Source organism: Lissotriton helveticus, chromosome 2_1 (assembly GCF_964261635.1).
Source record: "Lissotriton helveticus chromosome 2_1, aLisHel1.1, whole genome shotgun sequence".
Taxonomy (NCBI): domain Eukaryota; kingdom Metazoa; phylum Chordata; class Amphibia; order Caudata; family Salamandridae; genus Lissotriton; species Lissotriton helveticus.
The window spans coordinates 1,091,023,558-1,091,039,257 of NC_136059.1; the positions used below are offsets into that span (position 1 = coordinate 1,091,023,558).

At 43.8% G+C, this 15,700-nt stretch overlaps 1 protein-coding gene across 7 annotated transcripts in view; it reads right to left on the reverse strand.

Moving 5' to 3' along the window:
- The window catches only part of MPDZ (multiple PDZ domain crumbs cell polarity complex component), an 832,961-nt gene that overhangs the window by 177,442 nt on the left and 639,819 nt on the right, over window positions 1–15,700 (reverse strand). For all 7 annotated transcript variants that reach the window (XM_078675896.1, XM_078675898.1, XM_078675897.1 and 4 more), the window contains 3 exons: window positions 11,406–11,498; window positions 11,240–11,314; window positions 4,262–4,445 (listed from right to left, as the gene is read on the reverse strand). In XM_078675896.1, the coding sequence (XP_078532022.1) occupies window positions 4,262–4,445; window positions 11,240–11,314; window positions 11,406–11,498 (352 nt within the window). The remainder of the gene's footprint in view (window positions 1–4,261; window positions 4,446–11,239; window positions 11,315–11,405; window positions 11,499–15,700) is intronic.

Genomic DNA, 15,700 nt, shown 5'->3' on the forward strand with positions numbered 1-15,700 from the left:
ATGTGCCCTGTATGGTGTGATGTAGTAGATGACTTCCCCAGCCGGTGAGCGATGATTCTGCTGTTAGCACAATCTGTGGAACCGGCTCTAGGAACGATCACCCTTTGGAAAGGTTTTGGGTGTTCCACCACTGCAGAGAGCGATGTGTGCAGCAGTCCACCAACACCAGATCCGTTAGCTGACTTTGAGCTTGATTCTACTGATGTGCTAAGCATTCCTGTAAGGGGTGCATCTGGAGTCTTGCAAGAGGTATTATGAATATACAAGAGGCCATCATCCCTTTTTGTTGCATAAACACTCGAGCTGGAAGTGTGTGTTGCGGCTGGAATTTTGTTATAAGGGTATGCATGCTTGCTATCCTGGCTGGATTGGGATATGCAAGGCCTTTTGAGTTGTTTAATGTGGCAACTAGATGATGTGGGACGGTTGGAGGTGAGACTTTGTGAAGTTTATTGCAAACCATAAGTCGTGAAGTAGTTCGATTGTGGTGTGTTAGCGATTTATGAGGCATCTAAACCAACCCCTGTCAGCCCTTCATTGGCTCCCCATCAAGAAGAGGGTACTGTTCAAATCCCTTCTCATATGCCATCGTATTCTATGGCACAAGGCTCCTACGTACCTGGGAAATCTGGTCACCAGATATGTGCCGGACCGAACTCAGAGATAGGTAGGGACGGGGCAGCTTGAAATCCCTAGGATCAAGAAAGCCAGGATGGGAGGTCGCTCGTTTAGATTCCTAGCCGCTCAAAACTGGAACAAACTTCCGTCATGTCTCAGGCTGGAAAGGTCGGAGACTAGGTTTAGGAGCCTCCTCAAAACTTATCTGTTTACCAACTAGCGTCTTCCTTGTGTTATCTGACAGGCTCGGGGACACGCCGAGATGGCGTAACCAGGCGCTATATAAACTCCTTTATTATTATTATGCGAATTGGCTTTTATGAGCCAGTCGTCCAAGTATGGGAAGACGTGAATTTCTTGTCTTCTTAAGTGGGCTGCTACCACTGCCAGACATTTTGTGAAGACTCTGGGTGCTGTGGTGACTCCGAATGGGAGAACCTTGAGCTGATAATGCTGACCGCCCACTACAAATCGAAGATATTTCCTGTGAGCAGGGTAAATGTGAAAGTAGGCGTCCTTGAGATCTAAGGTGGCAAGGAAATCACCTTCTTTGAATAGAGGAAGGACCTGTTGAAGAGTGACCATATCAAAATGGTCTGATTGTATGTAGAGGTTTAATGGTCTGAGGTCTAAAATGAGCCTCAGGGTTCCTTCCTTCTTTGGAATGAGAAAATACAGGGAGTAAACCCCTGTGTTTTGATGATGCAGGGGAACTGGTTCTATTGCATGTTTTTGTAGGAGGGAAAGCACCTCTTGTTTTTGAAGCGTTAAATGCTCTGTTGACATTGGACGCTGTTTTGGGTGGTATGTTTGGGGGAGTTGAAGTGAGCTTCAGGCAATAACCGGATTGGATGATTTGTCTCACCCACCTGTCCCGTAGGAACTGTAACAATCTTCCCCCGACCGGAGTGTTGTTATTGCCCCTGTAGCCTCCTCTGTAATAACCTCTGGAGGTGCCCCTATAGGTTTGAGTGGGATTTTAATAGGAGGTGGAGGAGTTATTAGTGGTAAAACCTCTAGAGGTACCCCTATAAGAGGATCGACGAAAGAAACCTCTGGGAGTTTGCGATTGCAAAGCTCCCATTGATTTGGCAGTATCAGTATCTTTTTTCATCTTTTCTAAAGATGACTCTACACTAGGCCCAAACAAATGCTCCTGGTATGGTAGTTTGAAGTTCGCGTTTGAACCCTGAAATACGTAGCAACGCGTGTCTGCGCAAAAGAACACTGGTATTAATAGCTCTGTAGGCTGTGTCTGCTGCATCTCGAGCACATCGAATGGAGGTATTAGTTATACATTTCCCTTCCTGGATGAGATCATTGGCCCTTGTTTTATATTGATCTAGAAGGTGTTGATCTATGGTCTCTAGTTCGTCATAGTGTGCCCTATCGTACCTAGCCAACAAAGCCTGTGTGATGACAATTCTCCATATGTTGGCAGCTTGTGACGCTGTTCTTTTACCAGATGCGTCCAACAGCTTTGACTCCTTGTCAGGAGGTAGAGCATCGCCTGAGGTCTGGGAGTTAGCCTTTTTCCTGGTGTTGGAGACTACCAAGGAATCTAAGGGAAGCTGCCCTTTAATGTAAACAGGGTCAGCTGGGTAAGACTTGTATTTCTTTTCCACTCTGGCGTTAATGACTCTAGCCCTTACAGGATCTTTAAAGATTTCAGGAGCGTGTTTGATTACCCCTTGTAACATTGGGAGAATGGAAGTGGACCTTTGAGATGGTGCAAAAGTGTCCATAAGGAAATCTTACTCCATAGGGTATGTGTGCAAATTCACACTGTGGTATTCTGCAGCTCTCTGTATGAGCTGAGTGAATCCTATAGTGTCCTCTGGAAGGGATGGTCTAGATGGGTAGGTATCATCTTGTGGTGTACAGGAACATCTGGTGTGCCATATTTGTCCCATGGGTCATTCATTGGGATATTAGGATGATTAGGTTCCCCTAAAGGTTCCTCGTCCACTCCCTCACCAAAGGCGTCCTCATCATCCTGAGGTGGAGGTGATTGTAAGGATACTGGAGATGGGATAGGAGAGATGTGGTGTAGAGGAGGAGGTGGAGAAGGATTTCTTAAAGGAGAAGTGGCAATGTCTCTTTTCTTTAAAGGGAGTGGAGCTGGTGCAGGTTTGTCCATTTTCCTTTTCCTGGAAGGACTAACTATAAGGTGACCTGTCTTTGGGTCTATCTCAAGAGTTTTTTGGGTGGGATCAGGTCGAAAAAGCTTCGTTTTGTTGCCGATTTTTTCGGGTCCGACTGTTTGTGTGGCACAATTTTTCGAGTAGTTTTATGCTCCTTAGGTTTCGAATCAGGAGTTTTGCTGGGTTCTGAAGGTTTAGTTGGGTCTTCGGAACCGGTTGTTTGTTTGGTTCCGATGATTTTTTCAGATCCGAAGGTTCAGTGCCGAATGCGCCAATGTGGAACCAGTCTTCGGTGCGGATGAAGGCAGTGGTTTCTCTTTGAGTTTGTCTTTTGTTTTCGGTGCCGGGGATGGGGTTTCGGTACCAACGGAAGGCTGGCTCGAAGGCTTATGTGTTGACTTCTTTGCCGGGCCAGAAGGCGCGGTGTGGGAAATGTTGTCCCGGTGTGCACCTAGGCCCGAGGGTGAAGATGTTACCGAAGACTTTTTATGAATGGGTGGGAGGGAGGGGTCGACATCAGTACTTACGACCCCCTGCCCTGGAGTGATGAGGTTGTCTTCGACGTCGGAGCTGTCGGCTTCGGAGGCGCTAAGGTTGCCCACTTCGATCTGCTCCTGCTCTGGAACATTGATGCCTTCTTGGAAGATATTGTCCGGTATCGAAGTTGATGATCGAGCCATACTTCTTCGAGCCCGACGATCCCATATTGTTTTCTCTGAGTGTAAAGAGGCACAAGCTGGACAGTCTTTGGTCATGTGCTCGGGCGAAAGGCAGCGGTTACACACCTCGTGAAGATCAGTGTGTGGAAACTTGGAGCCATATTGAGGACACTTTTTGAAAGGACTCCATTCCATGAGCCAAACTGCCTGATGGCTCAGATAGGCCATGAGGCCTACGTCGATGACCTGAATCGAAGAATTTAAGTTTGTAGAAATGCGCGTCGAATGGAAAACGTGATCAAAAACAATACCGAAGAATGGGTGAAGGATTGTGTGTCGAAAGGTAGGACGGCAACAACACTGAACTGGAGCGTGACAAACACATCCGAGCCCGATGCCGTAAAAAAACAATCTGAAGATGGAGTCGATGCCCATGCGCACCAGAGGAGGAGTCACCTATCTTGTGACTTCCAAAGACTTCTTCCAAGACAACAACAAAGTGCAAACATCCGGGCCCAACACCAGGTGGAGATCAATGCACAGTGTGTGATTTGCAGCTCATATGCCTCAAACAGTATTTTTTTATATATGCTTCACAATCCTGGTAGGTTGTTTTGATGTACTGTTTTGCACATACAGGTTTGGTATACTGATGCTGTTTTTTCCTGAGTGGCTATATAACACATTAGTTAACCTACTGACAAAGAAAATATAAACAGGTACATATTTTAAGCACTCCATGAATCTCAGTTACTTGGCAAGTTAATTTCTTACAGCCTTCAATCTGCCACCATTCCCAGCAACACATTTCCTGATAAATTATAAGAAACAATATCTTACTTCTGACTGCTTCTGGCTCTGAGGGGCCACTAGGTGGCAACAGCACAGTCTGAGGGGGGCTCTTTCTCTCTGGAACAGTCTCAGTGGCCACTGGGCTTGATAGAGACATGGGTTGATGAACCACATCTTCTGAGCTGATTGTCAGGCACACTGTGTTCCTTGATTTCTTTAAAAGAGTGATGACCTAATGGAAAACAAAAGAAATAGCAAGCTGATTAGCAAGGATGAAGTGCAACAAGGATATATGCATTTATGGGCCCTTTCTGACAGGTTACACTAATTTAAATTGTTCCTTGGTGTCCTGTATGCATTTTTGGATGTTATCAGCTTAAAACACCAGATCAAGTACCATTACATGTTTTACTTGACTTATCACAGACTATTACCATCTAGATAGTGGATCAAAAGTATGGACCAAGGTAATCCTTTGAAGGGCTAACTGTTATTTTCTTTATAAATATTAATGGAGATATGGTAACATTTTCCATACATTCCAGGGCATACAGGGGTTACTGGGCTCGAGTTTTGTCAATTAAGCCTTTCATCACTGATGCCATGGGGCTTATCCTTACTATAGAGCCACAAACCTAGCATCAAGAACAACCCATTAGTACTTGAGTCTTAAATTAGTGAAGCAGAACAGTCCACAACTTATTCAAGGATGTGGTATGGAGTTAGATATTCTAGATTCAATAAACCAAGCAATAAAGTCAATAAACCCAATGTCTAGCCAGAGTTTAATCTTAGAATATGAAACAGTGTTTTGCTTAAAATGACAACGCAATATAATACTGTACATAACATTTCAGAAGCAACAAAAATATGTCGGCTATTTCTATTACCCTTCGATGATTACAGGGAAGGCAGTTTAGGCTGCTACTCTGGGGAAAACTTGTATCACAGTTCCTACCTAGTCTCTTGGATTTCTACTAGTATGGATGTTTGATTTGAGAAATCCCAGAGTAGGGGGCAACCAACCTGGTCAGTAATCAGCTCTGCTAGTTTTCCACTCCTTGTCAGAGTGGACATTATTTCTCCCTGTTCAGGCTACTTGGTTGTTAGTCTAATCATGGAGTACGAAGGGCTGAACCAACCTGTACTGGTATTTCAGCAGGACAGAGCTGTTGTTTTGTGGTGTACACCACATGAAGCACTGATGGTAGGTACCTCAACCCAGTCTGACCAACTGGTACAGTGAGGTGCGATGTTATAGGTAAGTGGAGGCAGAGCCAGCACCAATGAAGGAGGCTGCAGTGGTGTTTCTGTGCTTGCAGCTCAGCAGATCTTGCAGGTTTGAATCTTCCTCAAGCACAGACACAAATCCCACCATCCAAACAAGCTTGAAGCCCACCCATGGAGAATACTTGGATGCTGATACAGACCTCTGTTGATGTTGTTCTCATCTGGCACCTTGCTTTTTGCTTTTCTCTTATAGGGGCTGTAGACTGTGGTCCAGTTTCTCTTTACCACTGATGTTGAGACCCTTGAATCTGGTATAATGTGTTGTTGCTTACTCAACTGGATGAGCAATAAGAAAGCAGAACAAGGTTTAAGCTGTGCCACGGGCAACCCCATAGGAAACAGGACTGGGCAAGGAGGAAATGCCCCTAAAAGAATAAGGTGTGACAGAGAGCACAGGAAACAACTTAGTGCTATGCCAGACATCACAGCATAGCAGCAATCCTTCATAATAGACAATCAAAGTTAACTGAATTAAAGATGGAAAAGTGTTACCCTAAGCACAGAAGAGGCAAGGCACATCTTTAAATAGATGTATTCAAGGTGCTACTCTAAAAAATGTAAAGAGCCAACTCTCCCTCATGTCTGGGAGCATACCTAGCTTGAAAGGTGTTGAGGGCAATTTGTTTTTCCAGATTGTCCTGTGATTGGGAACTAATCGGCATCTTAATAATTGTTCCCACAATGTGTAGCTCTTTGAGGGACCACCTACGCTATGCAGTCCTCAATAACTAGTGTATTTTGCCATTCATGTCTGAGATATAATTGTTGAATGTATAAGCTGGATGTTGAATGCGTGGGTTTTACATTGTGACAAATGGTCTGGTGAGTGGTGAAGTCCATTGGTCTCCAATTGTGCCTGATGCACAAGATCAAGGTCACCACTTTGTAGGGATGCTGGCACCATTTTGAATATGCCAGCCCACAAGTATACATTTCCAGCTCAATCTTAGTAACCCAAATATCAGATATGCTTGGGGAATCAGAAAGGTAACAGGCTCCTTCCCTTTGATGTAGCTGGGTTTCACCCTGCCAGAGTGAAACCCACATCTCCCTCTTTTCTGTTAATGCCCATTATCACATTGTGCAATGGCTTTCATGTCTGGAGCCTTTGAACATCTAATTAAGCCAACATTACCAAGCTACAGAAGAGACAACCAGGGCAACATGCCCAGACCACAAGGATGTTATGACAGGAATATGCCCATTTAAAAGATGGGAGGGGTCTAAACAAATTCAAAAGATGAAATTCATGTGATTAGTTGTTAGTCCACTAGAGGAAGATGAGAACAAGCCTCCTCAGCAATTCATTCAATGTGAAGTTCTGTTCACACATACAGATGAGAAGAAAACTGGGAATAAGAAGCGGAAATGCAGCGGGGCATTGCCTTGATAATGGACCGCTGGAGAGCATGATGAACATACCTATTTGCATGAGAAGTCGGAGTGCACTCACCAAGAGCTATAAACCTAATTAACTGACAGCCAGACCCAGTAACTTGAGGTCATCTTCACAGACTCAGATGGCACTTGAGCCAAAAGGTTGTACCAACTAGCAGCACAAAAACACACAAGCTTTTGGTTCAGGGAGGGGCTCCATTGCTTTCAACCACCAATATGCCTCAGTCTGATACATTCAGCACCCTCCCTAATAGGCATGGGGTGGTGGAACTGTCAGTTCTGCCATCTATGAAGGTCCTGAGAAATCTGAACCTCAAACCTATATTGCACCAGCTGGGCTAGGTCACCATAATTTCCAGCAGCTTGAAACGGTCTTCCTAATAGCACTTCTGGAGATATTCCTGGTTAAAACCTCACTTGAGACCCAATGTCAGGGCCACTAGTCAACTATTCAATGGCCTTCTTGTGGCAGTTGTGGTTGGCCATGGTCAGTGGGTGTCCTCGCCATCAGAAATTCTTGACGATGGCATTACAAGTACAGGCTTCTTACGTGGCCATCTTGATCCTATCCAGACAATTTCCCCAACTCATTAACCATAATATAAGTAATTTAAGGTCTATCGAGCACAGCAGAAGATAGTTCTGATATTAAGTCAAAAAATAATAAGATGACCATCCTCTGCAGTTCAGGAGTGATACCTTTGGTTATGTCTACAATACTACAGATATAATAGGAGGATTTTTGTCATTTATTCTGATACAAGGCCTTCTGTTGTACAAATTGTGCTATAGATTTAATACAAAGACTCTCTTTTTCAACACAGAAAATAAATCTTATATTAGGTTTACTGGCACACTGCAGAAGCAAGAATGTAACTGAACTGTGCTGGGCAGGTGGAGTGTTCCGGTGAGTGGAGAGTGTACAGAGGAGCTTGTGCCCAACAATAATAAGGGTTGTCCTCCTAAGTAGGGCAATGTGTACACTGTGTACATTGAACCGATTGGAAGCGGACTGGGCATGAACCTTTAGAGTTACAACCGGCCTATGAATATAAGCATGCATGCATGCATTTGTAGTACAAGCATTGAAAATGCAATAGGTCTCGCATCATTAGAGTTAGTGCTTTTAGAATTGTTTATGGGTTTTTTTTGAAAATCTTTAGCATTTTTGTTTCCTGTAGCCAATGCTAAAGAATTACAAATAAAAAAAGCCATAAACATTTCTAAAAGCTCTAACTCAAATGCTGCGAGACCTATTGCACTGTCGGCTGGGGTTTTTTGATGGTGCTGTGCTGGGAGAGAGAGTGGGGAGGGGTTGGAGAAGGGAGGGGGCGAGACCTAAAAAGGCTTTTATAACCAGAAACGTGGATATAGCAGCATGCGTCCTCACCCAGAGTGGTTGGGAAGGGAAGTGCGAGTCTTAGCTCCTGACATACCTTATATTGGAGTGCTGCACAGTTACCACGAGGTGGCACTGTTTGCAGTGTTTGGGGGTGGAAGCTTTAAAAACTCCCCACCTGAAATGTGTAGTCATTCGAATTCATCAGAAGTTATAATCGTTACTGTTTAAAAAGCCTAATGCACGTCTGCCTTGCATGACTGTGACTACCTTCGCAAATAAGAGACCCCAAGAGATGCGTATGGTGCCAGACAAGAATCTCCTGCATTTAAAGTCCGAGAGTAAAGCGAAAGGCAGAACAGCTGCGAGGGGGTGGGGGTGGTGGAGGAGACTCGGGCAGCGACTGGGTTTTAAATAAACTCGCCAGTAGCTAGTGGTAAACTCTTTACGAGGCTTTTAGTTGCATCTAGGGGAGTCTTGGACTTACTGTCTTTTATATTTGTTACCATTTTTATTTGCTAGAATTCGAAGCATCCTAATAGGGCTTAACCTAAGACCGGATGTTCCCTCACATGCATTAATTTAGGTTGCATAGAGCAGTGCGTGCACTTTGCTTGACCCATTGAAGTGCCTGGCTAAATGCTCACGGGAGCTGTGTGCTGATGCACGCGATGAAAAACCAAAGCATGCACTTGCTTGATCCAAGACGCTGATGATGTGACAGTGCCACTTTGGCTGAATGCACACGTACTAGAGTTTCTCCTTTACCTGATGGGTAGAGACTAGTTAGTAACGAGACGCACGGAAAACGCGGTGTTCAAGGTACAACATTCACTCATGATCTTCTCTGTCATAATAAACCAGTGACTGCGCGTAAACCGTGTCCTTGTAGTTGTGATCCAGAGTGGAGCTTTCACACGGAGTAGTTCGTTGTCGGTACAGAGATCACACTGTGTTTGTTGTCTTGCACCCCTGTCTGCCTGTTGTTGGTTGGTTTGGTACTCATAAGGAAAAGCAAAAACCCGCAGATTGCGTACCGGCTGCTTAGTTTGTGGTTACTTTGTGTGTTCAGAGTCGCCTCGACAGATCTTTAAACAAATATCCGCTAATGAAAAGCAGAATCCACGCGCTGCAGCTCATGACAAGACCTCAAAATAAGCGCATTAATGCTGCTTTATTATTAGCCTTGTATAACACAATAGCCCGAGTCACTGCAAATATTGGCAGAGCAGTGCTTCAACCCCATAAATGTACAATGTAGAAGGCAGGGTAAATACATTAATTTCAGTTTGTAAACCCGTGTGGGTGTCTCGTAAAGAGCTCGTTTTTTTCTTCTTTTGTAAACGCTCCTATGCGAGTAGGAGGAGGAGGGGGGAGGAGAGTAGGAGGAGGAGGGAGGAGAGTAGGGGAGGCACGGCCTAGCGGCTGTGCAACCAAGAAGTGAGGGGGCGGAGCTGGGGGAGGCTGTGAGAGAGAGAGTGGGGAGGAGAGTAGGAGGAGGAGGGGGGGAGGAGAGTAGGAGGAGGAGGGGGGCCAAAAGAGACAAGACGGAGGGAAGGCAGAGAAGGGGAGGGGGGAGGAGACGCACGGAAAAAGCGGTGTTCAAGGTACAACATTCACTCATGATCTTCTCTGTCATAATAAACCAGTGACTGCGCGTAAACCGTGTCCTTGTAGTTGTGATCCAGAGTAGAGCTTTCACACGGAGTAGTTCGTTGTCGGTACAGAGATCACACTGTGTTTGTTGTCTTGCACCCCTGTCTGCGTATCCTCGCTGGCATGAACTAGCAAAGCGATAAATTGTTTTACCTGCAGGTGCGTATTGAACAGCTGTTTCTATTTAGCGGAGCAGAAATGGGTTGGAAGTTCAAAGCTCTCCGTACTGGATAGAGAAGAGTTAAATTGCCTGTAATCTAGGAACTAGGAAAAATGTGAGAGGTAGTGTTGGGCAGTGTTACAGGCTTCACTTTCATAGGCGTACAAAAGATGAAACCTCGTTTACCTTAAAGCGCACGTGAAACAGACTTCTACTTTTCACGGAGCAGGGAATGATTAATCAAGGTAAAAACTGTGACTCTCCGGGTCGCAATAAAAAGGAGTCAGATTACCGGATGTCTAAAAAATAAAGACAAGAAATGATGTTGAGCAGTGCTACAAGCTCATACATCAAAATGTTACAGGTTAGTGTAGAAAGGAAAGTGAACAATGAAGGAGACACGGCCGGCCGGCCGTGAATAATTAGGGAATGAGCAAGCTGAAAAGCTTGTGGGAGGGGGGCTGGGCTACCTTTGATGTGGCAGGCGGCTGGGGGCATGTCACGGCCGGCCGGCCGTGAATAATTAGGGAATGAGCACGCTGATAAGCTTGTGGGAGGGGGGCTGGGCTACCTTTGATGTGGCAGGCGGCTGGGGGCATGTGCACGCGCTTTTAAGCTCAATGCGCATGCGCATTGAGCTTGAATTTCACGGGCACTGCAAGGAATCGCCACGATTCCTTGCAAGTTAGTTAAAGACTGTTTAAGCCCCAATAGTCTCGCAAGCTCGATGCGCATGCGCATCGACAGGCGAGACCTAAAAACAAAGGTATGTGATAAGATGCAAAAATTGTAAACTGTCCCATGTCAGCTGAAAAACGTTGACTGAGTCCATTTTTTATTACATTGGTTACTTCTAAGCTTATAATTATTTTTCCACAATAGATTTTGGCATACATCTACAGTAATGTATGAAAAAAAGGATTATATAAGCTGCGTAAACCTGATATGGTCTGCCTTGATATTTCTGATTGGCAAGGAGCAGATTGAAGAGAGCCCAACATGGGTGGCACTACTGGGAAAGTTTAAGCTCATTAAACAATTGTTTTTTAATAAGAAATATTTGTGATATGTTGTAATCCCTCAAACTGGCCCCCTTCATGAAGTTTTGATACTGCTAATGAATGGTATACGATATGAAACCCTTATCCAAAATGTACTTTGTAATATCAGGTCAGGTGGGTACCTTTTCGATTGGATGGCCCACCACTGGCTCTTCATCCACAGCCAGGATTCGATCACCTACTTTAATGCGTCCATCCTGTGAAAATAATTATCCATCAGTTACAAGAAACATCATAGGCAGAATCATCTACTTTTTGACGCATTTCAGGACCACATCACATTGTTACCTTTGCTGCTGCTCCATGGTCTGTTATACTTTTAATAACAACTCCATTCAATGTATCTTCTTCGCTGATGGCAATACCGAGTCCTCCTTGATCCTGCGTGATAGACCCAAAGTTAACCAAGTTAATGTAATATTATGTTGTTTCTTTTAAACTATATATAGTGTTACCGATTACAATAGGAAGATGCATAGTGAAAAACTGTTAAACAATCTTAACAGCAGTTTGAAACAAACGGCATGGCATCTTTGTACATATTAGCATAAAGTACTCAATGACATTTTGGTGCATCTTGAGTAAAGAGTATCTTTAAAAAACTCTAACCAGCTCATGAATCATTTTGTTCTTTTCTTTGTCGTTTGGACCCTTCCTTTGGAATGAACCAGGACATTTTATTCTAATACTAGCCTAAGAAGTGGAGGTACCAGATGTTAGCCTTTTACTGGGGTCAGGAAGAAACCTTCGGCTGAGGTCCCTAAATCTGATTTCCTGCACAACTGTCCGTCAATATGTAAGCACACCATTACGGTACTGCATTGGAGGTTCCACAATTGTCCACACATGCATTAACTAGGACATTCACTTTGCTTACACCTTGTGATGGCAGAAATGATTTGACAATTGCAGTGTTACACCTTTTAATTATAAGCCGTTTTCACTGTACATTTTACTCTGTATGTTTATGTACAACAAAGTAGCTTGAAATATAGTGGCCAAAACTGATGTTGAAAATTTCTGTCACTCATAATCAAGGATACAAACATTTCCAGACCATCAAGCATGTGTAAAGCTTTTAGAAAAAGCATTCATGTTCTTTCTTGATCAACGTGCAACATTTTTCTAACTATTAAGTGTCTTTACTGTGTTAATACTGCCAATTGCCATAATTGAATCTAAGTTTTGTAATGTGCCTCTCTCTTTCATTATGTCTGTTATGGTGATTTTAAACAGGAGTCCAGATAAAGGTTTAAAAAAAAGAAGAATCATAAAAGCACATTCCTTTGATTTCTAGTTAAGGCAATTGTCAGAAAGTGCCATCTTTCTTGCGTTGGTATGCCCCCACTTTTTGCTGTATTTCTGATGTGCTTTGACTGAGTGTGCCCTGTGCTCCTGCCAACCAGGTGCCCAGGGCCTGTGTTCCTTCCCTAAAACTGTGTTGAAACTAAAACCCAATTGGCATCTCTGGCCACCTGTCAGCCCCTAGTAAATGGTACCCTAGGTACCCAGGGCATGGTGTCCAGGGAAGACCCCTAGGTGCTGTAGCATTTATTGTGCCACCTTTAGGGGCCATGTACCCTGAAACCCACACACTGCCTTTGCAGGCTGAGTGTCGAGGTGCAGAACTAAACAGAGAGTCAACATGGCAAACATCCCTGTGTGCCATTGCCCACGAGCATCCATCAGTCACCCCTCTAGCCGGGTGTCCTATGCCAGTGGTGTGGGCACGGGTGCATGAGCCCTGTCTCCCTACCGTACCCAGGGCCATTCCTTGGCACTGTAAGTGCAGTGCTGCCATTTAAGAGTATATGGTGCTGGAAGGTCATCATTACAAACTCCACAGCACTATGATGGCTTCACTGAAGACTGAGAAGTTTGATATCAAACTTCCCAGCACATTAAAACCGCACTGATGCCAGTGTGGGATTTAATGTAAAATGCACTACAGAGGGCATCTTAGAGATGCCCCATGAAACCTAACCAACTCCCAGTGTCCTGACTGTGTGGCTGCCGAGGCTGCCACCACCAGACATGTTTCTGGACCCCTGGGGCGAGATCCTGCCGCTCTCGGGGGCCTGAAACAATAAACATCCTGGGACGAGGTGCCAGGCCTCCTCCCCCAGGATGGGCAGGGGAAGCTTCAAAGGCATACCGCCCTTGTGAGCTTCTCCAGAACATTTGCTGTACCCAGCAACTGGTTCTGACTCCCACTTTGGCGGGAAGAACGGCGGGAAACCCTAAGTGCAAATAGCAGCTGATAGATTGAATAATTGCATAGTGCAAAATAACCTTATCATAGCCATATCTGCCGGAAATTGAGCAGCATCATCATATACCAATACATTACAACACATTCAAAGTACTCGTTGTGAGAAGCAATTTCAACACATATATTTATACTAAGCAGAATTTTCGAAGTATTGGAGCAGCACCTGTGTGCATGGTTATCAATCATCAAACAATATCAGAGACATTCAATATATAAAGTGCAAATACAGATTTCATACGATCATGTCAATAACTAATTAATATATGTCTAAAGATAAAACCACTGATGTTAAAAACGGAAATCTCTGCTAATAAAAAAACGCAATAAATAGTTTAACGCCTTATTTACAAGTATCCAATGAATGTAGAAAACGGACAAAAAGTGCCAAATGTCTGATCTGTGCAAAATAGTGCTGTGCAAAAGTGTATAATGTGCAACAAACAAATATTCATATTAGCAGCAGAGAAGAAAGAACTCCTAGATTGCTTAAGCCTAAGTAATCCTAAATCCAGAGCTAATATAATACAAAGTACGAATGACATCAAAAGTGATAGACTTTATCATTATCCTGATCTATTAAAAACCACAGTATATGTACACAAAAGTGGGGGGCTAAACTAAAGACTCTACAGAAAATTATGAAGATCTCCTTTCATATTCAGGCCATTGGGGACTCTTGAGTCGAGAGCTAAAATAAATTGGGATTCCATTTGTCATAGCAGCTTGTCTCGATTCCCTCCACGTTCGGGGTTGGGGACAGATCCCAAGACTTTGTACTCCAGGTCTTCAAGTTTATTGTCGTGAACTGCCCTGAAGTGTCTCGCCACTGGATAATTATGGTCGGAATTGACAATTGCCCTAACAAGCTGAAGGATGCGCTTATGATATTATATATATATATATATATCCACACTCCAGTCCACCAGCCGTCGCTCCTCACACCACGGGTGCTGCTCAACGCACGGTGGTTAGCGTAAACAATTTCTCAACCACGATTCCCCAATCTGGGAATCAATTTTCAAAAGAGCGCACTCTGGAGTAATTAATCTTTGTTATTCTTTTATTCTTCGAGTCCGATTGACAAACGGGTTTTGGCGTTACTGCCTTCTTCAGTGTCCACAGTATATTTGAATTACGTGTTTTTAAATAAAGTTGTGCTCTACAAACTGACCGGAAGTCAGTGATTTACAAAGTGTCTTAGTGCAAAAAAACAAATCATACTCTAAATGCCATAGAAGCCCCCTTTTTCCATGTAGAATGGGCCCTTGGTGGAATAGGTAGTTTTCTGTTGGCTTTAGCATAACATGTTTAGATACATTTAAATATTCAACGTGCAATACCTGACTTAGAAATTGCTTTACCCATATGTGGTTTTGAAAATGACACAAACAGTTGTGTTTTACGGAGAGATTGTGTTCTATCTACATAGAACATTAATGCTCTTTTTACCTCTAATGTAACACTTTGAGCTACTGATTCTGATTGAGGGGAGAATATAGGTAATTCTATGGATTGTGCCATTTGAAAATGTGATACTACTTTAGATAAGAATGTAGGGTTAGTTCTTAAACCACATTTTCTCTACATACTTGAAAGAATGGTTCTTCTAAAGTTAATGCTTGAATTTCCCCTACTCCTCTTAGTGAGGTAACTGCAATTAGAAAAGTGAGTTTCCATGTTAGAAACTTCAGTTGGCATGTATGCAATGGTTCAAATGGTGGACACAGTAACCTTTATTTATTTTGTTAAATAAACTTTATTGGCATTTCAAAAAGAAAACACAAGTACATGAATCATTTTAATGAGCACTTCTATACTCCCTTACAGCTGGGACGTCCTCCGCTAACCTTTTTACATATTTGTACAATTTTCAGGTTGCATCTTTATATTTTGAAAGCCACATTTTTAGGGCTCGGCCTACATCACCACGAAGTGGGGCGGAGCTCCGATCTCCTTTTGTTAAAGAAAAAAAAAAAGTTTCTTTAGGGCTCGGGAAAGAAACATTCCTTAGTGCGCGATCGTTTTTTTATTATCTGAATGGTGATTGGTCGTCGCGGTGCTGTTTTTGTAGTAGTCTTGATGCCATAGGGCATTAGGCGGCCATTTTGGCATTTTCTGTGCGGTTACGCGCACGGCAGACTATTAATCTTAATTAGGAGCTGTCAGAGTGCCCGTGTAATGCAATCCAGATGGTCTGAGCGGTGCAAGTGCTTCCAGACTAGGAGCAGGGTAGATCCGCGAAGATGAGAAACACTGAGCGCGAGACGGGCGCGAGAGGTGCACCCCGGGCCGTCTCAGCAGGAGGCTTTCA